This window comes from Crotalus tigris, unplaced genomic scaffold (assembly GCF_016545835.1).
Source record: "Crotalus tigris isolate CLP2741 ecotype Arizona unplaced genomic scaffold, ASM1654583v1 scf7180000018371.15429387391:27106975, whole genome shotgun sequence".
Classification (NCBI taxonomy): domain Eukaryota; kingdom Metazoa; phylum Chordata; class Lepidosauria; order Squamata; family Viperidae; genus Crotalus; species Crotalus tigris.
In genome coordinates, this window is record NW_024096970.1 from 1,834,364 (window position 1) to 1,861,603 (window position 27,240).

Sequence of the window (27,240 nt, forward strand, 5' to 3'; positions counted from 1 at the left end):
AGTAATGCCAGCCATCAACTTTAGAAAAGAGTTTACATTAATTTGGAAAGGGTAGCACCAGCAGTAACTACTAGAATTGTTGCAAACTTATGTTTATAGACTTCTACTGATTGGACCTGATTGAAATAGAATCAGGGATAGACAAGCTTTTGATCTGCACTAAAAGGGCTCTTCCTAAATTCTAAACTTACCCTTAAACAAGTTTGTCCCATCTTTTGAAAAATGTCACCTTATGTCACAGAAATATTTCCCTGAAAGATGACCACAATTTTCATCATCTTATTCATTTGTATCTAACAGCAGTATCATTTCTATGACTATGTACTAGAATCCAGTTACAGTAAGACTGATTTTAAGATTCATGTTAATGGAAACATGAAAGTTTTGCAATAATAAAATACCAATATGAGGCTTATTGAAAAACTTTATTACTTTATTTATTGTTGCAGAGAAATCCATAAATGTAGCCAGCAAAATTTGAAAAGGAAAGAGGCAAAAGAGCTATGTTGGTACCTTATGACTAATCAATTATCTGTGGAGTTAACGTTAAGATATAATTTGGTAATGTTAATGGCAAACCTGTCAAGAATGTAACTTGGACTGAATTCATTGGAAAAATCCATTACAGTCACAAAGGTATATTTCACTAAATGGTTAAAAATATAGCCACAGTACCATAAGAATCACTCATACAGGCCATGAAAACTATTGCTTGGCTGTTAAAATAGAAGCTTATATAGAGAAATGCTTTCTTTTGAAACCACATGCTTTTCTTTTAACAGTTTTCTTGTACCAGAAAGTTAATTAATTTTTTCTCCTATGTCCAGGTTTGAAATAGTCAATTCAGTTCAAGCTGATTAGAAATGATGCAACATAACAGTGACTTATAATGGCACATAGTAAATTCAGTTTTTAAAAATTGCTTTGGTTTATCCAGTCTAGTACTTTCTAAGTCTGAATTGTATAACTGTAAAGTTTTTCCATAATAATAATAATTCTATCCGCGATAAATTATGGCAGTCTCTTATCAAAAGAATTAAATACGTAGAAAAATAAACTTGTTCCATGTCACAAACTGACCATTGGATTTTTAATACTAAACTTCAGTTTTCAAAAACTGTGCAGTATACAAAGATCTTCAAAGATAGCTATCACATAAATAATTGCTGATGTTAGAGCCATCTGTCATGACAAATGTATTTTCTTTTACCTTAGAGCTTTTTCCATAAGATGCTTGTCAGTACAAGATGACTGTTTCTAGTTATTTTCTGAATCAGCTATAATTACAATAAAATTAAACACTGTTCTCTGTCACCAACTTCAGTGAAAAAATTAAGCATGAAATTGTAAATTTTAAGAAAATGGGAATAGAAGTGTTTATCATTTATGACAGTACTTCTTTATTTATTTTATTTATTTGTATTTCGTGTTTCTAGATGGCCCATTTACTTCAATATGTTTTAGATGAATTAAGAGACCATCTCAATATTTCTATTATTTTTATGCTACATAATTCAGTTTATCCTTGGTGCCAATAGTCCTACATTAATATAAACTTTAAAATAACAGTAGGCGTGGATGGTTTCTGTTTTTAGGAAGCATGCTTGCTTATTTATATATAAGATAGGTTTAGTTTATAATTCTGTGATGTTAGTGTCAAATTTTCACTAAATAAATATAATAAAAACAATCCCCCAATAAATTCAATAAATAAATGACACTGAAAGGTGTCGACTGTTTTAAAGTTACTAATAACTTAAACTTCTGCCTGGAATCAACCCTATTTACACCGAAAGAAAGTAAGGAAAGATGAGAACTGTTAACTTATACATATGCCAGAATGTGAGTGGCACACTACACAATATCTAATTAGAACTTTTGTCCTTGACAGTAGTAATCATTTTCCAATTCAAGAGAGAAAAGGATGCCAGAAACCATCTTCTCCCTTGCCAATTTAACAAGTAAGTTATTGCTGCCAGAATTTTGATATTCAGGAGATACATGTCAATACTGTAGTAAACCTTCATTTTCTATATTGTGCAAATCGGATACTATGCACTAAGTTTTTTTATGAATCATGTCCTACTGATTGCCTAAAAAGCTAAAATAAAGATATCTTTTAGTGGGACTACTTTCCATATAATCCATGTAATTCATTACAATATAATTGAATGTTAATGTTCTTATGTGCCTAGGCTAATACACATGTGGCACTCCAGATGCTGTAAAGCAGTGGTTCTCAATCTGTGGGTCGGGACCCCATTTGGGGTCGAACGACCATTTCACGGGGGTCGCCAAACAAGGCTGTCTGCCATTTTTCCTCCCTTTTCTTTAGCCACGCCCCTGGCACCCGGTGATGTATAAGTGGTTGGGGGTCACCACAACATGGGGAACTATATTATGGGGTCACGGCATTAGAAAGGTTGAGAACCACTGCTGTAAAGGCTGTCATTTACTTTAGGACAGATGTGTGCACAAATGCCCTATGTATATATAATTCCTCCATTCCTCATATAGTTCCTCATATTCCATTCATTCAAGCATAAAGAGGGCCCAAACAAGTCTTATAGATGTACTGAAACAAACAAGATCTTTGGGGTGGAGGTTAGTACAGTTTGAGTGATCAGTAAAAGTTTGCTCATACATACTATAAAGTCAAAGGCGGATAAAATTAAAACACAAATAATAACGCCATCATTTTGAAAAATCTCATCTACAGTTGCAATTCTTCTGAACAAATGCATGAATGTCCTGTGAAGTCATTCATGACCTTTAAATGGTGTGGCAGATGGACCTTCAAAGACATCGTCTTCCACACTTTCTTCAATTGGTTTCATTTTGGCTGATGTTCTTAAATAAGGAGATGGTTGGCCTGCCAACATTTTCAAAAGGCAATCATTTAAAAACAATACAATACTTAAAACAGTATAACAGTAATGAGATATTCCAAATATTCCTAATATCTTTAAAAATATCCTGCAGTAATTGAATGATTTGGGTCAGACAGTCTATCAAATGCCAGAAATAGAAAAAGAAAATTAAAACATAAAATTTCACCTACAATTCATTCTGAACAGCTCTTCTTGAGTTCCAGAGTAGACCACACTTCCACAATCTAGTGTCAATCCAAATGTAATGGAATTATAGCTCTTAGTATTCCAACCCAACATGACATCAAGTTGAGAAAGGTTGAAAAAACCAATGTTCTGAATTATTTTTATATTATAATATAAAATGTATATTATATTTAAAGTACATGAAGTAAAAGATTTAATTTAAACAATGGAATTCTGCTATGTGACACAGGGCTAGCTTGGGAACGTTATGTGTTTACATTTATTTTTTATTTTATAAAATAAAAAAGAAACATAACAAGGCAAATCTGCAACAAGTATTCCAGCTTCCATTCCCCTTGGTATTTAAAAGAAAAATACTGTTTTCAACATTTTCTGCACAGATCAGCATTTGGTAACTATTACAAATACATATCAAGATTCAGTGAAATAGCATAAGAACTTGTCCTGAGTTAGTATACTGAATGGTATACTGTACTTTCTGATCATTTTTTTTTAAGAAGTAAAGATTCAAGAGAAACAGATAGGAAATGTAGTAGTTAACTTTTATTTACATTTCAACTACTTGCACAATACATGCTCAGAATCAGTTAATTGTTATTAACTTTTTTTTAAAAAAATGCTAGTTACTGGAAACATTCAATATTAGTAGAAACGCAGGTTATAAAATCAAATGAATGAATGAATGAATGAATGAATGAACGAATGAATGGATATTTGATAAAATACTATCTCATCATAATCCTATGCCTATTTATTCAAAAGTAAATTCAACTGAGTTCAGCTCAGGTAAATGCATATAGGATTGCAGTGTTAGACTTTCTGCATATAAATGCTTTCCACAGGGCTTGCAAAGAGCATGCAATGTCAGGGCATTTTTGACCCTGGAGCCATACAGGGTTGAGAAGGAACACATCTTCACAGTAATTACATAAAGTGTATCTGTTTGATGGAAGGAAATGTTCAACCGTTCCCCTGTGGGGATAACTTCACATGCCGATAACTGCATAGCTGTGCATGAAGAAGGTCTGTACATGATGCACTTCCTCTCTTCCTGCAAAAACTGGAGTCAGCCTCATTAAGATGCTTCCTGCTTTGCTAGCCAGATATAATCCTTTGCTAATACTTTTCTGAAGCACCAAGTCTGGAAAAGATGTTTCACCTTCCCCTCCTATGAGTAGGTCATGAAGCGCACAATGAATACAGTACAATAAATAGATATTCCTATCTACATATGCCTTGTGGCATGGATACACTAAGTAACAAGAATGGTTTGGCAGATATGTATATAAAGGCAGGCGTCTATGCCTCCATAACACTCAAAATAAAATACAGTATTCTGTTTCTTTCTGGCATCAACTAGAGCAGGGCTGCCCAGCTTTAGGAGGACTGACCCAAGTTTTGCATGCTATGCAAAGACTTCATTCAAAAAATCAGCTGGGTCAATTTTTCTTGTAATTTTTTAAAAGTTTTCTATTTTAAGATTTTCAAGCTTCATTTTTTTCTTATCACCACAAGAGTTCGCATTACCCTGACAACCTTCAACATTGCAAGTCCTTCTATTAATATGTGCCTGCATACCTCTGTATGTGTACAAGATATGTGATTTTTTTTTAACAGAAGATGGAAGATTACAGAATAGTTTAAGTCAAGTATCAAAAAAGCAAAGAAAGTCAGCTCAATTTTTTGAGAAGCTAGGTTCCCCCCCCCCCAAGGAATGTAATGTGCTGCAATTCAGGGTTATGCTCAAAGGGTGTTTTGGAGTGGGCGTGCACATCACACCTATGAGTCCTTCCTTAAAGAATCTGCTTATTTTTTTGGCCTAACATAGAGTAGTTATATGATCTCAGAAAAATATACATGTTTTGAGTTCAGGAAGCACCATAAAGATGTGGCAAGCTGCAGGAGACAATGAGTGTGTCCATAACTGAAGCATTCTTTCACTTCTAAACTTCAGCATGTTTGTAGTGCAATAGATGGGTCCCTGAAGCTTCATTTTTTCCCCCTTGAAATACTTCAAAATTCCAAAACTGGAAAAATGTTTCAAAAGCTTAAGAATCAATCACTCTGTGGCACACCAGATACCACCAAAGGGGTGCTAATGGGCTACATGCCACACATGGGTTACATTTGTGGACCTTGGAAGTACAATTTAAGCACCAGCAGCAGAAATAAACACGATCTATTTTAGAAGGTCTGGTAAGGCATGGACAACATATTCTAGGATACTTCTCCAATATTTTCCTGCCTGTAAATTTTAGGAATTGCAGTCCCCAAGATGGGGAAAAGCTAGTGGTTTTTTTTTCAAGGAATGTAATGTAGTTACAGTTAATATAAGTAGTTACCGGTACATCATTCCTTCAAATCTAAAATTAACATTGCAAATAAGCATGATATGGTGACTCTAAAACAGTGGTTCTCAACCTGTGGGTCGGGACCCATTTGGGGTCGAACGACCATTTCACGGGGGTCGCCAAACAATGCAGTCCGCCATTCCCCCCCCCCCCTTTTCCTTAGCTGTGCTACTCCCTTTTATTCTATTGGCTTTTGAAAGCCGATAGAATAGACTCTCTTGAATAGAGTCTGATTCTATTGGCTTTCAAAAGCCAATAGGAATTGTCCAGGCTGTCTCTGCCCTGCTGAGCCCGCCAAAAGTCCCATTCTGCAAATGGTGCTGCACCAGTTGAGTAGTCCTCGACTACGACCGGTTGAGTAGTCCTCGACTTACGACCGGTTGGGGGTCGCGGCATTAAAAAGGTTGAGAACCACTGCTCTAAAACCATGTATGGAATCGGCATAAATTGTTCTATGAATTTCTACAATTGAATACAGGTTTACATAGTACTTAGCAACAACACTTACTTACATACCGCTTCACAGTGCTTTACAGCCCTCTCTAAGCTGTTTACAGAGTCAGTATATTGCCCCCAACAATCTGGGCCCTTCTTTTACTAACCTTGGAAGGATGGATACAGCTTTTGTATGCTGATACAGTCTTTAATTCTGCAGAACCCAAACTATTATTTCACTCAAGTATGTGACATTCAGTGCATTTCATACCATTTTTGAAAATGTTGATGAATTCCTCATGCTGTTGACCAAAAACATACTTTAAATTCAGTCCATAAGGATTCATTCCATAAGGGAATCCTTGTTGGTTTATTTTTAAAAACACAAGAGTCAGATTTATATCAATAAATATTAAATACACACATGCTTTTATTAATAGTAGTTTTAGTCCTATATATTCTTAGTATGGAATTAGTTCCTTAGTGCACAAAATAAAGAGATCAACTTCTGTAAAAATGCATAAGATCATATCGTACATAATAACTTTTTTTTTTTTTTTGCAATTTAAGACATCACGATTGGTTAGAAAGAAAAAGGGGGCCTAATTTCTATAAGGGAGAAGCCCACCTTTTTTCTGGTCACAGACCATCCTAGCTTTTCAGGGATTTTCTGGGCACTGCACTCCAAAAAAAAAACCTATGTAGATTCTCATTTTAATTCATTGGCTTTTACATTTAATTAAAATTGAGTAGAGTTCCCCAATTACATCTTTAGTCTCCCCTCTTCTCTCACATTAAAAATTAAAATTTGGTAACAAATTTGGAGATTTCTATGAGCTACCTCCAAGGCTTTGCCAGAGAGTGGTAGTTAAAGGTGTTTCAGTCTCACACTATCCCAAGGCCTAAGATTATGCACCACTGATTTACAATGAGAATATTAGATGAGGTTTAATTTCCATAAAATCTATGAGATACCAAAATTCATATTTTCAAAAATAAATGCAGAGAGCAAATTCTTGCTTTGTAGGCAGGTCACAATGTTTAGCAGATATCCAAACTCTTAGACCTATACTAGTGCAAAATACACCTGCTGTAGTTTTTTTTAAATAAAAATGTCCAAATAACCTGTTAGTATGTTCATGCTCTCTTACCATGAACAGGATGGTTTCTCTGAACTTTTCACAGCAGAAAGGGGATACATCCACCCCACATTAAGAAATATATATGAAGAAACATTCAAATGAAAAATCGGTCTGTAATGTTTGGTTTATGATAATTAGTCAGACATGGAAAAGGAACTCTTTGATTGTCACCATTGAGTGATAGGAATGCATATACTGGCCCTAATATAAGCAGTTACAGTGATGCATTCAGATGCACCTTGTTTTATGATTCCCTTTTCCCCTTCCCAACTCTTCTCGCCAAAAGCAACATGATTTTGGCCACTGACTACAATGTTTAGTGATGCCTAGAAATGTTGACTGACTAGTTAATGACTCACGAAGGGTGGATGCAGTAGAAGTTCCACGGAGAAACTGTTGTAATCCATCTTCACCATCACTTGAACTTGCCATGCTATTCCTCATTTGCATCACAGACAGCTGGGAACACAGACTGGGCTGGCGATCTATTTTTTGGGATGTCTGCACAGAAAAAAAAAATACACAATTCTCCATTAGTCCTAAATGCTAATAAATATTTATCTCTTATGTTTATATCCTGCCATCACTTCTTCTAAGTTGCACAGAGCACGTTTTCTCAGTTACCATCACAACAACCCCACGAGAAGTAGAATGGAATGAAAGAATGTCTAATTATAACTTGGACAACTAAATTATGAGAAAAAAATAAGAACTATGTGGCAATTTACATATAACAGGGTAGAAACCTGGCGTCTCCCGCTATACTGACAGCTTCCCTCACTATTGGTCATGCTCAGCAAAAACTAGAAAGACAGATATTGATGCTATATAATTCCCCAGAGCTAAGATATTACATTATTGGAAACAGACTCAGTAGGACAGAAGATTTTCAATAGAAGAATTCTAGATATTGATGCTATATAATTCCCCAGAGCTAAGATATTACATTATTGGAAACAGACTCAGTAGGACAGAAGATTTTCAATAGAAGAATTCCAGTTTTGCCACAGATTCATAGGCCAGAGCAAGGGCATCTAGAGTGGGGAAGACCTATAAGCCGGATGTGACAGAATAAGGACTCATCCACATATCTCTTGATGTGCAGCACAGAAATAACCACTTTATCAGTCTCAGACCCCTAGATTGTTTACATATATAAGCAAGTGTTCGACCATGTCACTATCGGGAAGAAGAAAAAAGAGAAAAGAAGCAGCTACTTAAACAGTGTTCAAGGATAAATCAAGGGGCAGGATCATTCTGATGGATAGTATTTAAAAACAATCATATAGGAGGGAGAAGACTTTAAAATACACATTTTAGATTTAGCCAGTCTGTTTTATGCTTTAGGTAATCTGCTGCTCTCTATTTCATGCTCTTCTTTTCACATATAAATCAGGAGTAAGATTAATAACAGCAAGTAGACACTTATGATAACAGTGTGTGTTTAGAAAGAGACAAATTGCATGTGGAGAGCCATAGAGTTTGATTAACTGTGGCATTGTGTTACTTTGTACGGCCCAATCAAGTATAAAAATCTGTCCCAATGGAGCTATAAAAGTAAAGAACATGTGACTTCATGGATCTGTCCATGTAGCTTTCTTCACAGCTATGCAGAAGTGGTTTCTTTATAACTTTCCTTTGAAGCATTGCTTTAAAATCCAGTTGCAAATTCTTTGATAGTGAAGAAAGCCTTTATTTTCAAAAGAGAATTGCTGCATTAGGATATCTAATCTGCTATCCAAGGGGAAAAATGGTAAAACTTATTCCATTCAATTTATACAAGTGAGTTCCAATGTCATGCAGAAGTATGTTTTCCGTGTCTCTAAATATCCTGTGATGGAAAGGGCCATATAGGTATTAATGAACACAGAACAAAGGTGAAATGTCAAAACAGTTTAAAATCTTCCAGAGTTTTGATGAGTTCTTGATAAAATCTCCAAAATCAAATGATGCTTGATAATTAAACAGTATCAAAAATATAACTGTTAAGTGTTGTTCTGCATCAGGGGTTCCCAACTCCAGGGCCACAGACCTGCACCGTTCCGTGGCATGCCAGAAACTGGTCTGCCCAAACAAGTGAAGCCCCATCCGTGTACTGCAGGCAGCACACGAAACCACGCCCCCTCCGGTCTGTGGAAAAACCTATCTCCATGGAACCGATCCCTGGTGCCCAAAAGGTTGGGAGCCACTGTTCTGCATGACAATAGAATTACATAAAATTCAGCATTCCAACTATTAGTAGTTGTTATTTAGTTCCCTCAGAAAACTTTTAATTGCCATCATCCAGTGGCCATATTTATCTTCTCTTAGATTTAATATAAGATAATTGACAGAAACCACATTCAATAGAAAGTTATAAATAGGCATCCTGAATCAACTGTGTTTTAAGAAGCTGTGTGGGAAAGGATGTTGTGCGTTTTAGAAGGGAGCACAACTTAGCTCATCTATAAAACAGTTCTATAATGCATGGAAGTCAAAAGGGAAATACTTACCTTATCACTTAGGGTTGGATCATTTAATGAGTATAACTTGTTTGTAATATCCTTTCCAATAAGATATTTAAATATTTCAAAAAGAAATGGCTCTGATTCTAGAAAATACACAAGTCTCTCTCTGGACCAACATAAGAACTTGCAGTTATCATCAGCAGTAATTGACACCTATAATGAAAATGTAGTTAATAATTAATACAGCATTTTAATTGTCCCAATAACTACAGCATATTTAATTCAGATCTCACCAATGGTTAATAGCAATAGTATGTAGATATATATACCATTTTACGGTGCTTTAGAGCACTTTCTAAGTGGTTTACAAAGTCAGCATATTAAAAATTCTTTGTTCTATGAAATTTCTCATGTCAGCAAGGATGAAAATGGTATTCTGACTATACTGAGAGCCTTGCTTTCTATTCCACTTCATTTGGATTTTTAAAATCCTGTGAACAAAGACATTGGAAAGGACGAATTTAAAGAAACATGAGAGTCAGTATCAAGAATTCAAACAGCTAAGCTTTAATAACAGAATGTAATATTGCACAGCTGGTCCAACACTTCAGTGCTGAAAATCATATTTGCAGGTAAAATTTACCTGATTGTAGTCAAAGTCAAAGAAAATGGAAAAGTTGAATCAGAAGCAGAATAATAACCATATTTGTCCTCTAATTATTCTAAAAATAATATAAGGCAGTGATGGCGAACCTTTTAGAGACAGAGTACACAAAAACTGGCCCCACCCCCACTCCACCCCCTGCCTTGCCCCCACCCCGCCTGCCTGCAGGGCCACTCACCACCTCCAGGGCTCGCCACAGATCACCCAGGCAGCCCAGCAGCGCCATGGCAGCTACACCCTCTGCCCGCACTCCGCAGCATCAGCTGCGTGATGGAGTGTGAGGGCAGAGTCTTATCTACACTGCCTGGCTGCCATGTCCTTGGCTGCGCTGCTCCACATGGGCCACGCTTGGGGGCGACTCTCCTCCAGAGGGGCTGCTGGTGAGGGGGTCGTGGGGGGAGGCAAGCTGGAGCAACGGCACGTGTGCCCACAGAGAGGGCTCCGAGTGCCACCTTTGGCACGCCTGCCATAGGTTCGCCACCACTGATATAAGGCAAGGATGTTAAACAATTCCATCATTCCTTACTTTTGGGGATATTACAAAATGTCCTGTATCATTTCATAGTTCTGAAATATAGCCATATTTATACTGCCAAAATCCATATCACTACCATCTGTCAGCAGAGTGTTAAGATGTTTGTATCTCTTTACTGCCCTTGTCTGGATTGATGCAGCCCATTTCTGATGGACCAATTCTGAAATAGCCATATAAAGATAGTCCTCGACTTACAACAATTCGTTTAGTGACCATTCAAATTACAATGGTACTAAAAAAAGGTGACTTATGACCATTTTTCACATAAGACCTTTGTAGCATCCCCATGATCATGTGATCAAAATTCAGATGCTTGGCAACTGGTTTATATATATACTAGCTTTCCAACTGCAGTGATTCACTTACCAACTATGGAAAGAAAGGTTGTAAAATGGGGCAAAACTCACTTAACAAACGTCTCACTTAATAACAGAAATGTTGGGCTCAATTGTGGTTGTAAGCCGAGCACTAACTGTACTCTGATGATATGCAACTCAGATTTTTTCTTTAAGAGGAATATTGCTCTTCCTCTGTCTCATCCAACATAAGCTCTAATTATCTAACTAGAAGAAACAATATCATGTGATCAGCAGACTACGTTCAGATAAATGCTTCAAGGATTACAGCCTCGGAATAAAATTCAATCTAAGCACTGTTTATATATGCGAGCTGGCTATCAGTGATTGACTTCAGGGCATCTCCATAAATCCGAATCCAGCAGATGGCACCAGTGTATTAACAAGAACAAAAGGGAGCCAAATACTCTCATGCAATGATCCATAAACAAAAGAACAAAATTAAAGCAATATCTAAACATATGGGGACCTCCATACACTATTGTTATGAAAATATTGTCTACGTATCATTAAATGCATATTTACATTTTTTTAAGAAACGTTTTAGAAATGTGAATTAAAAAATAACATTTTCCATTCATCAAAAAAGCACACGTGGACTGAATAAATGTTAAATAATTAGAATTCTAGTCAACTTGTCAAAAATGTACAGGTTGACCTCAAACCGATGTGTGGATTTCAACCCCCTTGGCAAATAAATTCAGTACTCAGTACTCTTACCTTGTTCTTGCTTTGACTGAATTTAAACTAAGTTGCAGAATAGGAAGGCTGAGATATTTTCTTTCAGTGTCTGGTAGAAATGGTATTTTCTCCAAGTCTGAATAAATCAGTGTGCAAAACCCAAAGAAGATAATATGACAGAAAGAGCACAAGTATCTAGTACTTGCCTTTCGATTACTATATTATGACAACAAACTTTCTATGGCATTAAGCCCAGTTCTTGAGTGGAACATATTACGCTAAGTCACTGATTTTAGATTCTGTACCAGGCTCAGTTTCACTTTTACTATCAAGTTAACTAACAACTGCATAGTCATTCCTGATCAGACATAGGAGCCAAGCTTCCAGATAGAGATTGCCCTTTACTATTGAAAGACACAGCAATGAGTCCATCTTTTTCTCCCTCACATATTTTGAAAAAAACAAGAAAAGAAAAAATTATAAGCAGCTCTAGGCAACTGCATAAGAAAGATTTGGCTAATTGGTTCCAACGAATATCTGAAACATGCTTGCTGGAGCATCACTTTTGGCATCTAGGATCTCTCACCACTGTAGCCTGTTTTCTCTTGATTTCCTTGCTGGATACTTGCTGAAGTAGTAGGCCTTATTTTTCCAAGTCTCTTTAAGTCAGTGGTTCTCAACCTTTTTAATGCCGCGACTCCCAACCGGTCATAAGTCAAGGACTACTCAACCGGTAGTAAGTCGAGGACTACTCAACTGGTGCAGCACCATTTGCAGAATGGGACTTTTGGCGGGCCAGCAGGGCAGAGACAGCCTGGACAATTCCTATTGGCTTTTGAAAGCCAATAGAATTAGACTCTATTCAAGAGAGTCTATTCTATTGGCTTTCAAAAGCCAATAGAATAAAAGGGAGTAGCACACCTAAGGAAAAGGGGAAAAAAATGGTGGACTGCGTTGTTTGGCGACCCCCGTGAAATGGTCGTTCGACCCCAAATGGGGTCCCGACCCACAGGTTGAGAACCACTGCTTTAAGTCATACTATGGCAATGTTTCTCAACCTTGACAATTTTAAGGCACGTGGACTTTAACTCCCAGAATTCCACAGCCAGCATTGCTGGCTGTGGAATTCTGAGAATTGAAGTCCACATGCCTTAAAATTGTCAAGGTTGAGAAACACTGTACTATGGACAAGCAATCATTTTCAACCTTTTTTTTTCTTTTGAAAAAGGACTTAAGAAATTTGGCTAATTGCAAATAAAGAGACCTGGAAGTCATCACTTCCTTTTGAATATACACATACCCATATTTCCTTGATTGCTTTTATCAATTGCCAAAAAGATCTGGCAGATTTTTGAAAGGACACTAAAACTGCCATCTGTCACCATCTTAGATTCTGGTATTTTCTGAACTCTTTTCCACAGCTCATTCTATCCCTTAGTCTATCTGCAGCACAGGGAGGCTGTATTATAACTAATTTATTCCTCTCACAATGATTCTTTAACCTGTAGTGAAAAAAAGGGCTTCTTTCTCTTAGAATCCCTTGCATTGAAGAAAAAGATCTTTGAACAAAGTATCTATCAGCTTTTTCTGAATTGTTCTCCACATTGTCCTGTTTTCAAGTTTGTTACAGAATAGCTTGAATTATTACAGATAGTCCTTGACTTACAACAGTTCCTTTAGTGACCGTTCGAATTACAATGGCACTAAAAATGTGACTTATGACCATTTTTCACAGTTAACGACTTTTGTAGCATCCCCATGATCATGTGATTTACATTCGGATGTTTGATAATTGGTTCATATTTACAACGGTTGCATTGTGGGGTCATGTGATCATTTTTTGCAACCTTCTGACATGCAAAGTCAATGGGGAATGCCAGATTCACTTAACAATCGTGTTACTAATTTAACAACTGCAGTGATTCGCTTAACAAAAGTGGCAAGAAAAGTCGTAAAATGGGGCAAAACTCACTTAACAAATTTCTCACTTAGCAACATAAATTTTGGGCTCAATTGTGGTCATAAGACAAGAACTACCTTTAATGGATCTTCTCCCAACAGCAAACAAGACTCTAGTTGATCAGGTGAAAGTGATTATTTTCAAATTATAGTTCCAATAGTACAATAACTATTAGATAAATGCAAATACAATTTGATTTTTCTCAATAAAGTATAGCAAAGTGATTGTTAATCTTCAACCACTTATCTGGTGAATGAAAAAAAATATCATTTTAAATCTCCCCAATAACATAACCTTGGGAATTATTTTATGTTCCAACAACAACAGTTTTAAAAGCTATATAATGCATCAGACGAAAGATTGCAAATTCATAGCTCCTCAATTTTTCTTCACTGGGGAATCTCCATGATAATTATATTTATTCCTAAAGAAACTGTTGATTCCATACCTGGAATTTCTCACCCCGATTCATCTGAGTTGATCGATATTCAGGAGAATCTATAAAGGCACATGGGTAAATATTATGCAGAAAATGCCCTCGGTAGGAGACCTTCATTCTGATGATGAAAATAAGTATTAAAACAACTGATAATATAGGCAATACAGCAGCTTAATTTCTAATAGAGTAAAATTATTTGCAAACAGATCAATTCACACAACTTCTGTCATCATAGAAAAAATTTAATTGACTTTTACTAGTTAAAATTCTGGAACCCCTGCAGTGAAGCCATTCTCCAAGAGGCACAATACAAACGCAATCTGTTGTTGAATCATATCCTACACTTAGATATTCCTTCCCACGTCCTTCCCTCTTACTTGCATTAATTCCCTCTTGGTGCATGGTACATTTATATGTACAATGTTCACTATATTTCATTATGAATCATTACTAACCAATAGTAAGCTAAGCACAGTGAAAATATAATTTGCAACTCCCTGTTACAATTAATGATGCATTAACATCAGTGCAGATGTAATGTAGCATTATGGATAGCTACATTGGGAGAAAGAGCAAATGAGGAAGAATTATAAATTGGCACATCAAGAGCAGAAGAAAGAAGAAGGAATCTGTATTGTTCTGCTTTGTTAACTTCAGTTTGGACTTTAAGGTCCTTGCCAAGCTTCTATTCAGTTTTTAATTTGAGGCAGGGTTTATTCCTTACTCCTGCTGGAGGAAAAGACCGTGGTGTTGGGGTTGGGAGAAGTAGTGATGTTCCCAACATTAGTTTCTCAGTCTTGATGTTACCAACAGTGATGGGATTAATTGAAACTGTTCTGTTACCTAATAATTAAGGCAATTTCTCTACATGAAGTAAGTAAATAAATAAGCTACCAAGAATTTAGGAAAGCATAAGATAACCCTCTGGCTCACTGTAATAAGAGGAAATGAATCATGAACCAAGTGACTTGAGCATTGTCACAAACATTTTTGAGGTTTAAAGAAATACATTTCTTAAACACACAATTCCCAAAAGCGTGGACATTTAGCTGAGCATTTATTAACAATCAACTCTTCCTAGAACCACACTGTTTGAAATAAGTTACAAATGTATGATAACTAAAAGATAAAAACAAAACCTTAAACAGAAGCTACGGAAGGTAGCAACTTGTAAGGGCTGATCTTCCAAAACATTAAGATCTGTTAGTACTGTAGATCACCAGAAAATTCCAAGGCCAAACTTGATAAAGTAAAAAAAGGTACAGGACTGGATCTAACTTTGCTTTGTTTCCCTAAAAAGATAATGACAAGGTAATGATTTACAAGCTAACCAGCTGATGTAATGTATGATGTAATGATGGGAATGACTCAGCAGGGTCTATGTCCCTTTAACAGCCAGCTGGGTCTGTGTCTCTTTAAGAGCCTTTGTATAAAAGGAAGGCTCTGCTGCTGTATTCTCTTCTCTTCCATTTCCTGCTGTAACTGTGGTGTGATGGAGCCTGCTGTATTAACATGTGTATATATATTTTTTTCTGGTGTATGATATTGTAGATTGTGTAAGATAAACCGCCATATAATAGAGACCACTGTTTACTGTGTTTATTCCTGGGTTATCTCAGAGCAATAAGACTGTGCATGCTCTGACAAAATAAACTATCCTTAGGCATGCCCTAAGCAGACTATTTTTCTATAAATATATGCCAGAATAAATGGGAAAGGAAAGAATCATCACTAATTCTATTTATCTCCTTTAGCGTCTAGTGCCAGGTTCATTATTCAGAGAATTCCTCAAATTTTTGGATTAGATTTTGGATGAACCTAAATGAAAAGAGATTTAATGAGGCAACTTTTATAGCAGAATTCTTCTATTGGCTAGAAAGAGCTCTCCTGTCCATGGGAGACAGATTTTTTTAATCTAATCATCTTATCTTTAGGTCTATTAGACCTGAGCTGCAAAATTCCAGATGAGTATACATTGGCAGCAAAGCAATATTGAAAATTATTTGCTGCCATCTAGTGGTTGTCTGGATTTGTGCAGACCAGATCTAGTAGCCTCACCTACGGTATCTCTTTCAGATTGAGTGTGCATTTTTCACACAGTTCAACTATATAAAGGGGAGATCCAGATCCAATTATTTCAGGTACATACTTTCCTTTTAGTAGAATACTTAATCGATCATCCACTGATGTTTTATCTTCTGCAGCATATGCTTGTCCTGTTTTTAGACTCTGAATATTGCAGAACTGTCCTGTCAATCTTTGGAATAGCTCTGGAGGAACATGGAGTGGTTCAAACATTCTCTTGTATAGGCTACTGAGCTCTTTATTTATTTTTATCTGGAAGACAATAATGAAGAAATATTATCAACATTAAAAATGCAGAAGTGGTTTTAAGACATGATCATTTCAGTTAAAAGGACTCTCCAAAAATATCATTGCTGGCAAAAAAAAAAAAATCAGTAAAAGTTTACAGTTGATTTGTTTATTTAATACTGCTTTTTATGCTATCAAAGTTAAAACTGTTTATGAGTAAAAATCAGAACTGCATGGTAAAATAGAATATAAAAATAAATAAAACTAGCTAATCATGATGTTTTCATTCAAAGAAATCCCAGGGGAAGAATTAAGTCTTCAACAGGCAACTAAAGGGCATATTGACAGGTGTCACAGATTGGGGATGGGGGGAAAGGAAGAAAAGGAGCTTTCTAGAGCACAGCTGCTACTAGTTGTTTCTGTAACTGCAAGATGACATGTCAGTCACAATATACACACTTTCTGGTGAGCATAGTGATTGTTCAGATTTGTAACAGGATATTAAATATCCTGGTGCTGATCTGTTTAGTGTCGGAAGCATGAACTTGGCTTGATAAATTGACATTCATTGTGTGTATGATGAGATATCCCACTCAGAATGTTGGAAGGATTCTACTTTACATTCTGCATTTTCTAGGCAAGCACAAAGACGCTCCACATAGAATGTTATCTAATCTAATGAAGTCATCAGTGTGTGTTCAATAACAGAACATCTGTTATTATATCAAAGAGACTATGTAATTAGCATTCCAACTAATTTTGTTAATGAATTCTCCTGTGCACAAGATTACTTGGACCTCTGAAATCTATAATAACTAGAGGCTTCCCTAAAGTACGTTCCTGTTCTTTCTGGAGCATCGCGATTCCATTCTGAACACAAAATTCATTCTGGAGTCCTTGGTGCTGTTGGAACTTGGTTGGTTGCTTGCAGATGTTTCATTACCTATCTAGTATTGATAATGTTACCTAGTTTGGTAATGAAGTATCTGCAAGTAAACAACTAAAATCAGAGACACCAAAGATCCCACAGTTGAACTCTGAATACATATATTCTCTTCTATTGAAATAAAGATCCTCAAATTCCTGTACATAGGAATCACAGTTAGATTTCTGTCATTTCAGGATTCAACATTGAATTATTGACTTTCATCTAACCCATAACAGCATCCAAGTGTTGATTCAGAATATGAATAAGCTTTCCTGAGTAAAATATTATGGGCAAAAAAAATATTATCCCAATACTCCCTTATGTTCATCCCTAGGGACTTCATATAGCTTTAAAGAGCATTGGGACAAAAAAGTGCATTTTTAGAAGTCACAACCAACTTCCAAGGTACATAACCGTGTTTCAGATTGATTGGAACTATTGTAATGCAATGCCTTCAATTTTCAACTCACAGGAGCAGTCTAGGGGAAATATCATGGCCAAAACTATCAAGAGTAGCTAAGAGTCAAAAAGTTGTCCTCCTTAATTTTCCTCTCACAAAATTGTTATACCATCATTGCTACATGTCAGTGGCTCCCAAAGAACAATACAATTGCCATAAATCTTTCCTATTTTCATGGTAACATGTAACCCAGTTCTATAGAGGCTGCCCATTCTATATAGCCACCTAGCGTTGCCCTGTGGAAAGATGGGCAGTCAATAATTTAAACAAACAAACAAACAAACAAATACAGAATATGGCAGTTACACACCACGTTAAGTTCAGGATTCATTCAAAATTCATTCTGATCTGTTCAGTTGTCTATAATTACCAACTGACAGCCATCTAGTTTTCACAAATTATTATATTTACAAACAGCTTTGTGATGACAATCCTTTTTTCACAATGGAGGATTATGTCATGGCTCATCCAACCAATATTATCCTTCTTTAACCTGCCCTTTAGCACATAAAGTTAAGACTATTTTCATGATAGAAAAACAAAACCTATAGAAAAATAAGGAAATTTAAAAAAGACAAGAGACTACATTAGAAAATCCAATCTTGCTTAAAAATAATTTCTTTTTCCATATGTGTGTAGACTCTAAGCTGCATGGACTTTAATGGCAAAGGGGAGAAATGCTAGTTCCCTTTTGTCAACCAATGTTGTTGCTGAAAATTGCAGTTCTGTTTTGGTTAATTGTGTGAAGTTATAGGTCAAAAATTACTCAAAACAATTATATTTTCAAAAATAAGTGTTCCAATCTGATACTGCAGCCACAGCTGTGAGCAGAAAATATTGATACAGTTAAGCAGATACAAATTCACATAAATTTCTTTTCTAATCATATAGATTATCAAGCATCCCAGAAGTATGGATGACAAAGGACAGTATCAAAAAAGTCTGAGCTATAAATCAGGAAATATTCAGTTCAAATCTTGCCTTTGCTGTGAAATCTGGCCTTATACATTCTGCATTACCTTATTAGCATCATCACCTTCCCATCTGGGAATAATAAATCTCTTGCCTCTCAGATTGTTGTAAGACAATAGTGTGCATGAACATAAGTTAGTTCTATGTAGTATTGTATATTATTACTCCATTCTTTTTGTCCTTTATTTAAAGTAATTAAAATCCCTGAAACCAATTAAAGACCAAACTTTGTCTAGCCCAATACTTGACTTTTACAATGATCCACCAAATGCTTCTGAGAAGTCTGAGTAGGACCTGAGTATATCAGTATCTTCCCACTCATGTTCTCTAGTAATCCTGCTAAAACACACATTACTCTTGAAACACAATGCAACATATCACCACTATTACCAGCCACTGATAGCTCCATCCTTCTTGACTGCTACATAGCAATCGTTTCTATTTGTTTGTTTTTAATTTTCAATATATTGATGATATCTGCATCTTACATTCATTATATTCATTATTCACTTTCTGAAGTAGCGTTTCATGAATCATCCACCCCCAAACTTTGCATGATCCCAATTTCTAATTATCTGCTTTCTTGATCCAGGCATGATTTGTATACTTCTCTGCCATACATTTCCCTTTACTCAGATTTCTTTTGCAAACCAATGAAAACTTGGCCCTTGCAGACTGGATTCAGATAATATGCTTAATCTGGTTACTAGATGAGTCCAGTTCATTATTTCACCCAATGCATTAAAGTGTAAAGTAACTCAATGGCTGTGCTTAAACTACTGAAAGCCAAAACCAAGGCATGATTAAGATAAAAGAAGCTACAGAGTTTGTACAAATGCAGCTACTTGGGGCGGGTGGGGTGAACATCTTTGCCAACTGCACAATCTTTGGGAAGGTCACTATACAATGTACCAGCACAGAAAAATTATTGCAATGATGCATTAGAAATGGGGATATCCACGGCAAATTCATTCTCAACTACTGAAGCTGTAGTGTATAATTTGGGGACAGTTATTCTCACTCAGTCTAACCTACCTCACAGTGTTCTTGCTGTGAGGAAAAGTTGTGTGGAGAAGCTGGAGATGTGAGTGTCATGTATGTCATCCTAAGCTCCTAAAGGAAAGTGGGATAGAAATCTAAGAAAAAAAATTCCAAGTGGGATGTATAGATTGGGGCTTATATTTTTATTGTGTTATTCCCTCATATATACACTTCAGCAAAGAACCTGGGATGCTTTGTCTGAAATAGGCAATATTTTATATATCTCTGCATTGAATTACTTGAGTTTCCTTAATGCTGATAAATTTGTAGAAATCTTTTTCAGGCCCTGGTGCTCTGTCTTGGCCCATGCCAGCTTAAATCTACATAATTAAAATAGTGTGCTTAAAAAGCCAGGTGGGGTAGCTAGATTGGTGGGCACAAAGGAGATCCCTGTGGGCACACTGAAGCTTCTCAGATTGCCTGCCCTACTTGGAGGCCCTGTTTGCCTCAGCTGCACAACAGCCTGTATCACAAAATGTTGTTGTGATGGAATGGAAAGGATGTCCAATTTCACATAGTACATTAAAACAGTGAAGTGTGTGAGAGGAAGGCCAAACTGACAACACTTAGTCTTCTAATTCAATAGAGTCAATACCCAGAACACTATGCCTTGTCTTATCTGAAAACATACTGTAGGTGAGCAGAGGAGAGATCAATTAATTTTTACCAGAAGCAGAAAATGGGCAGAAAAGAAAGCAAAGATAATATCGCATTGAGCCAGATAAATAATGATGGAAGCTCAAATGGAGGCACACAGAGCTTCAAGTGGAGCAGGCAGTCTTGGGCCTATTCTTAATTAATTTACTTCTATATCAACAAGAAATAATCTGAATTTAAGAAAGGAAACTGGGTAAAATGGAGATGTGTGCTCTGTAGGGGAAAATAGAGCTTTGTCCTTGGGATTAAAGAGTAATGTGAAGCTGTTTTTTTATCAATATAAGATCTTTCAGGCAGCCCATCCCTCCCCCGACAATAGGATTTGTCTGGGAGATTGAAATAAACCCTGTGCCAGATAACTGTGGTTTCTATTGTGAACTGGCTCTTCTAGGAATGGTGCCTCAGAGCAGCTGCGCTTATACAGAAGTGATGTAAAAGGACAGCTCTGCTGACCACAGAGGAAATCTTTTCAGTGATGAATGGAGCAAATATCATGCATCTCTGCCTGTGATAAACCAGGCCTATGCCTCAATCAACTGCAAAAGCATCTGCACCTTTTCCGATAGCAGCATTTCCTCTGCAGTACCTGATAAGCAAAGCTCTGGAAGTGACAAGGACAGGATTACTTCTTTAAACCATTGACCAGCCAGTAAAACCTCTTCCCCCTCTCCATTTCTAAGATTATAATGATGCAGCTCGCAATATATGACTAGGCAAATGGACAACTTCCCTTTCAACCCACTTTATTGCTCTTTTGATAGCAGATTCATCTATGAGGAAGAGAAAAACTTAGAGGATGTTGTATGATAGCCCATTTAATTTTATTTCAATCAAGCTGTACTGAATGAAAAGATAACATTGTAAAATTTCTAGTTGGATATTTGGTACTGATAACAAACAAAAAAAACCTTACTGCAAAGGATACTGGAATGCAGATGAACCATTAAGTCATACAAACGCCTACTGCACATATGGGTTCTTATAGGTAAAAAAAAGGCTGAGAGCTAGAGAAGTTTGCAATAAGGTTCAAATGTCAAATGTCTAGTCAGGAGACAGGCAATCCCACTCATTTTTACCTTTAGGGTTTACCTGGCTATTTCAAGAAAAAGGGTATCGTAATTGTATTGCATAGTGGAAAACAGCCCTGACAAATTGTGAATGATCAGTGTCTTTCTGTTGACAGAATTATTTTTAAAGCAGTAAAAACTTTTGTCAGAGAACAGGGATAGAAATAATATTGGCATATAATTCCTCCTCACTTAACAATCTAATATAGAGTGGTCAAAGAACCTAAATATCAATTTTGTAAAACTTCATGTTTCTTTCTGTTTCACCAAGGGAAGCTTCCAATGACTCAATGAGCCTCCTTTTACTCACTGGATATGACCCAGTTTGTGAAATTATATATCTAAATATTTTTATAATTATATCTTATCATTCTTATTTTATATACATATGTAAAATTTATCTATATACATGTTTATCAAATAAAAGACAATTGCATATTTTAAAAATGTACTACTTCAGCACTATACACGATGAAAGATTTTAATATAAAGATAAAATAAAGATATGTAAAGAATATTTTCCACATATAAATCAAGATATATAAGTCATTCTGGTAGACAGTGATGACTTTTTGTTGTCCAAATGTGAAATATATTAGAGAAACTTGTAAAGATATTTCTCCTGAAAATAATTTATTTCTTATTTTTATTAAACTTTAATAGCATGACTTTCAATGGTCATGAGCTTCACCCCTCCCACCTCAGTGGGAGGAAGAGATACAAGTGCTATAAATAAATGAAAATAAATGAAAAGGAAACCTTCATTGCAGTGGAGAGACGACGAGGAAAAAGAAGAGGAAGAAGAGAAAGAAGAAAAACAAATTGTACCCTACTGAGAATTATGAATAGTGCTGAAAATAGAACCAATGTATCATAATGCTCTTATTAAAAATAGTATTATTGGATATATGATAATAGTATTATTACTATTAGTAATAGTATTTACTAAGAATGTTTATTGATGCAGTTAAGACCAACAATACCATAATTACATAATTACCAAAAGAATAAGTTCAAAATATAACCACCAAGTTATGGACTTAGAACAAATAACATATAATATCATAATATAGTACTGCGCTGAAATCCTGATTGTTTATTCTTACTTACTTATTAGGATTTATATGCTGCTCCATTCCCAAAGAACTGTAAGTGGCTTAGGAGCCCTCAAGAAGATTAAAAGCAAACAAAACATGATATAATTAAATTACAAATGCAAAACTCTTGGCATTCAATATTTGCACATTTTATATTCATCTTACACTAGGACTACAGGCTATGTAAATGAAAACTTTATTAATCTTAATAAAGATTAATAACCTCTTATACTTTTTTTGGCAGTGACAAAAAATAGAAAACAAAAATACCTTGTGGTATAGTAAGTATATACATCAATAATTAGCCAAACGAGCCCATTTAGAAGCAAGACCAATTCTTTTAAATAATTTCCTTATGTATCTATCATTGACTTAGTGGTGATGAACGTACCGGCCTCCTCTTGTACAGCAAGTACATAAAATGCAGAAGATTGACAACAAGGAATGCCGCATTCCAGATTACCATATCCACAGCACAACGAAAAAGGGCTGCCCAGATGATAAAAAGTACACATCCTGTCAAAAGTAAAAGTGCAAAACTATTAGGCATATAACTCTGCCATCCCTAATCCAGAAAACTAAGTACAGCACAATGTTGTGATCAAACGTATTTATCTTCCGTAGAACAATCTACCAAGAAAAGACTAATGGTAGTAAGAACAATGAAGACTATGCCAGGAAAAGAATAGAAGTTATAGCATTACAGAAGAATACCACCCATATTTGTCATGAAGCACAGTCAGAAAATGAAATTGTTCATTTATTTTTTAAAAGTACTTATGGATTAATTTTCCATACATATTCCAAAGCAACCCCCCCCCCCAAATCAAACAAAATCAAGCAGCAGGAATAGAGAAATAAGTTTTACAACTATATTATAGTGGGTTATCATTACAATAGATTCTCAAGGGTGCAATGTTTGAGTCTAATAAAACCTTGCTTACCCATTGTCAGCATAGCTCTTAGGACAATCATATGGAGATTAAAAGTGGTTGGAATAGCCAACCCAACTGCAAAACAAATATTGGCCATATGAAAAACCAGGTGATGGATCTCTCTCCAATTTTCACATACAGTTTCATTTAAAGGCACAGAAGTGGCATTTTTGAAGTCCAGGCTGAAGTTCAGTGGGGTTATGGTAATTGAACTGGCTTCTACGGCATTCATCTTGAAGTAGCCTGTTAAAAAGAAACATATGGTAGGTTGCACTTGCAGTGTGACTGAATAGATGTCTTTTTGCAAGAGGGTTGAATATCCTGAGAGCTTGAAAAGTTATACATGGAACATATTGAATGTTCACTTAATAATTTTTAAAAAGAAAACCAGTCCTTGTATTTATCAAAATTAACTCAATCACCATGAACTGTATGCCCTTATCTATGTCATTCTGTGTACATAAAGTGTGTTCAACAAAGTAATGGGTATAGCTTTGGCACTCAAATAACTTGTTAGCAGAGAATACTTAAAATAAAGTTAGAGTTCTGCTTATCTCTCCCACACCTATCCAACTGCCATGTAGCTATGACATTAGGCAGCACTACTAAATATAGTACCTAATGCAATGCTGAATAGAAGATAAGAAGCAAAAGAGTACACAATATTTTAACAGCCAAGTTTTAAGGGCAACAAAAAAAATATTTAATTTTCAAACATAATATTACAGACCAAACATTTGATTTTTCAGAAAACTATCCACTTATGAATATCAGCAAAGGGATTCAATATCCATCTAGCCTTTGATATTTTTTCTATATGCAATAAATTTGATAGTGATTCTCTCAATAGTTCTTTAGTTTATGCATCCACACACATGTATCTGTGACTTGTACTCAATATACGCTGGATACTCTAGCAGAATGCAAAATATCTGCCGTCTGAACTTCATTTTATGTTAATTTTTGATATAGTTAACCTTTCTCTACATGTGTAGGGTGCTATTTTCAAATAGAAACGAGAGAGAGAGAGAGAGAGAGAGAGAGAGAGAGAGAGAGAGAGAGAGACAGAGAGAGAGAGAGAGACAGAGAGAGAGAGAGAGGGAATCAGTGAACTTCCATGCATCATGAAATATTGATCCCCAACTTCACAGATATACAGGCAGTTAGAAAAATCTCCACTGGATATCATAGCCTGGTTTATATCAATGTGGTCTTGGTTGTTTAAAGCAAATGTCCCTATGAAGAACTCAAGAATTCTATACTAAAAAGGTAATCTGCATTTTACTTTTTTTTGTGGTATGATACAACATTGTCCAAGATTTTCCTAAAATTATCTACGTGTGCATTTGTATGTGGGCATTTAATGGGTGTTTTAATGTATAGCCGGTTAAAACAAATTAGTGTATACAATATGTGTGTACGTGTGCATTTTCAAGTCAGTATGCAATTTTCTTGAGAACATTTTCAGTACATTTCCTTGTGGCCCAGGGTCACCTCTTACATGCCTAAAGCAGGACTACAGGCTCACAGTCTCAGCCTGGTACCCTAACCATCGTACCAAACCAGCTCTCTCAGATATATTATTTTATATTATAATATTCATTCTAGATTCTAGGCAAAGGAATTACTTGAAATCTATACACTATTAAACATAGCATATTTACTTGCTATTAAATCTGGTATTTCAAACATATTGTCCACATGAGCAAGGAAACAGGATAACAGGGAAAGACATCACATTCTTCTTAGACAGTAACTTCAGGAATCTTGGAGGGGGGATATAATTGGAAGACTTAGGGCCATATCTGGCCATATCAGGACTGCCAATTTATTGCAAGTTTCCATCATACTGTACACACACAAACATACACTATATTCCAGCCTCTCCCAACATGGATGGAGATTGTATAAGGCTGCACTTTTTCTTCCTTTCAGAAAATTACTTCAGCTTCAAAGTAATAATGAGGGTGGTATGGCTTGTGCTGAATAATGAGGTCTAATTATCTGCACATACTGAGCCAGGCCTGGGCAAGGCTTTGATTAGCCTTGCCTTCTGTTTCAGGTATAAAGACTCATTCAAAGATGGTGGCACAGGGATGATTGAATACCTGGCCCATGCTCACACCCCCTTTAAGGTAGGGCTCAGAAGAATGAGAAGAGGGCAGTATTATTACATTGCATTTTGCAATTAGACTTCAGCCCTGTGGATGACAGGAAGGTAGGGCATCTCTAGTTTCAAAGCAGATGAGAACCTAAGAAACCTCTGTAACGTGCTTTGGGGGTCTTTTGAGCGAAGGAGCGGTTTTTCAGCTCCTGCAAACTGAACTTTACAACTCCAGTCATCCCGCGGGTTATTAGCGTGAGTCCCTGCAGCTCTTTCTCACGTCCCGACGTGAGAATCTAACCAAGACGGTTCAGAGGGCATGTACCAAGGGTAGGCTAAGGCAGCAGATAGGCAGGACTGAAGGCACCCGGCGGGCGAGGCTGACAAAGTATCAGCTCTGGGAGGCAGTGCGCCCGCGTTAAAGGCTGTAACTGGCCCAAACTCATTCACACTGAGTAGATTTGCACGGGAACCTTCCCCCCCCCCCGCGCCTAAGGGCGGCTCGTGAGTAGACCGGGTTGCGGAAAATGTCGCCCAGCCCTGCACGTCCTCCCAGCTGCTTCAATTCTGCATATCACAACTGATTAGTCCCGCAGCTTGTTCTGGCTGCCCCGGAATCTTCTCCCACCTGCTTCGCTCCTCCTAGTCCCAGCCTTACCTGACGGCGTCGCCGCTGCCAGGCGCCTTCTCCAGAGTTTCTATACCCAAAGGTGACTGCCAGCACCCGGCGGACTCCTTACGGGAGCGCCCTGTGGCTCCGCTGCGCCTGCTAGAGGAGCCTGCAGGAAGCGCTCGCCATCGGCGGAGCGGAGGTTTTGACTAAAATAGGCATCGAGCAGCCGCCACCAGTAACTTGCGGGCGGCGCTAGCTCCCTCCCCACGCTTGCAGCCCTCAGAAAGGAATAGCGTGGGGAAGCGCGCAGGCGCTCTTTTTTTGGGTACACTTTGCTCTTCCCGTCCCACCCGCGTAAAAGTTCGGCTGCCGGACGGTGGGACTTGACTGCCCGTCGGGTGTGTGGGGGGGGGAGGGGAAGGTTGGTGATGACCAGCGGCCCCTGAAACTATTCGGAATGTCAACGACAGCTCGCTAGCGACGGTAGGATTAAATGCCTAAGGAGGGCTCTGCGAACTTTCTTCCAAATTATACTATTGGGGGGGGGACATTTCTGGCTCATTGAAATAGTTGCCTAGAATTTAAAGGCCTACAGCTGAGGAATTTACAGTCTGAAGGAACTTCTCCAATTTTCAAGGTTTTTTCTAATTATTATTTGTTACAGGTTGATTTGGATTTCAAACATGAGAGTCTCTTAAATTTGTTTGAAATGGTATACAGTGAAGGAAAAAAATATTTGATCCCCTGCTGATTTTGTACATTTGCCCACTGACAAATGATCAGTTTATAATTTTAATGGTAGGTTTATTTTAACAGAGAGAGACAGTGAGAGGTGACACCAGTTGGTGCGATTACTCGCAAATGGAAGAAACACAAAATAACTGCCAATCTCCCTCCGTCTGGGGCTCCATGCAAGATCTTACCTCGTGGAGTTGCAGTGATCATGAGAATGGTGAGGACTCAGCC

General features: G+C 36.9%; 1 protein-coding gene across 4 annotated transcripts; it reads right to left on the reverse strand.

The window, feature by feature from the left end:
- Positions 1–412: 412 nt before the first annotated feature.
- On the reverse strand, positions 413–26,456 carry BVES (blood vessel epicardial substance). Of its 4 annotated transcripts, XR_005557640.1 has the most exons (9): positions 26,320–26,456; positions 23,567–23,800; positions 23,014–23,138; positions 16,237–16,424; positions 14,097–14,205; positions 9,498–9,665; positions 7,365–7,506; positions 6,031–6,165; positions 413–2,872 (listed from the first exon to the last, which is right to left on the reverse strand). XR_005557640.1 is itself a non-coding variant. In XM_039351081.1 (8 exons), exons 2-8 carry the CDS (start codon positions 23,787–23,789, stop codon positions 2,760–2,762), a joined length of 1,068 nt encoding a protein of 355 aa, XP_039207015.1. In that variant the 5' UTR covers positions 23,790–23,800; positions 26,320–26,456; the 3' UTR covers positions 413–2,759. The 4 variants fall into 4 exon arrangements, 3 of the variants coding, with proteins under 3 accessions (XP_039207015.1, XP_039207016.1, XP_039207014.1); XM_039351081.1 differs by lacking the exon at positions 6,031–6,165; XM_039351082.1 differs by lacking the exon at positions 413–2,872 and having other exon boundaries at positions 5,737–6,165.
- Positions 26,457–27,240: the final 784 nt, after the last annotated feature.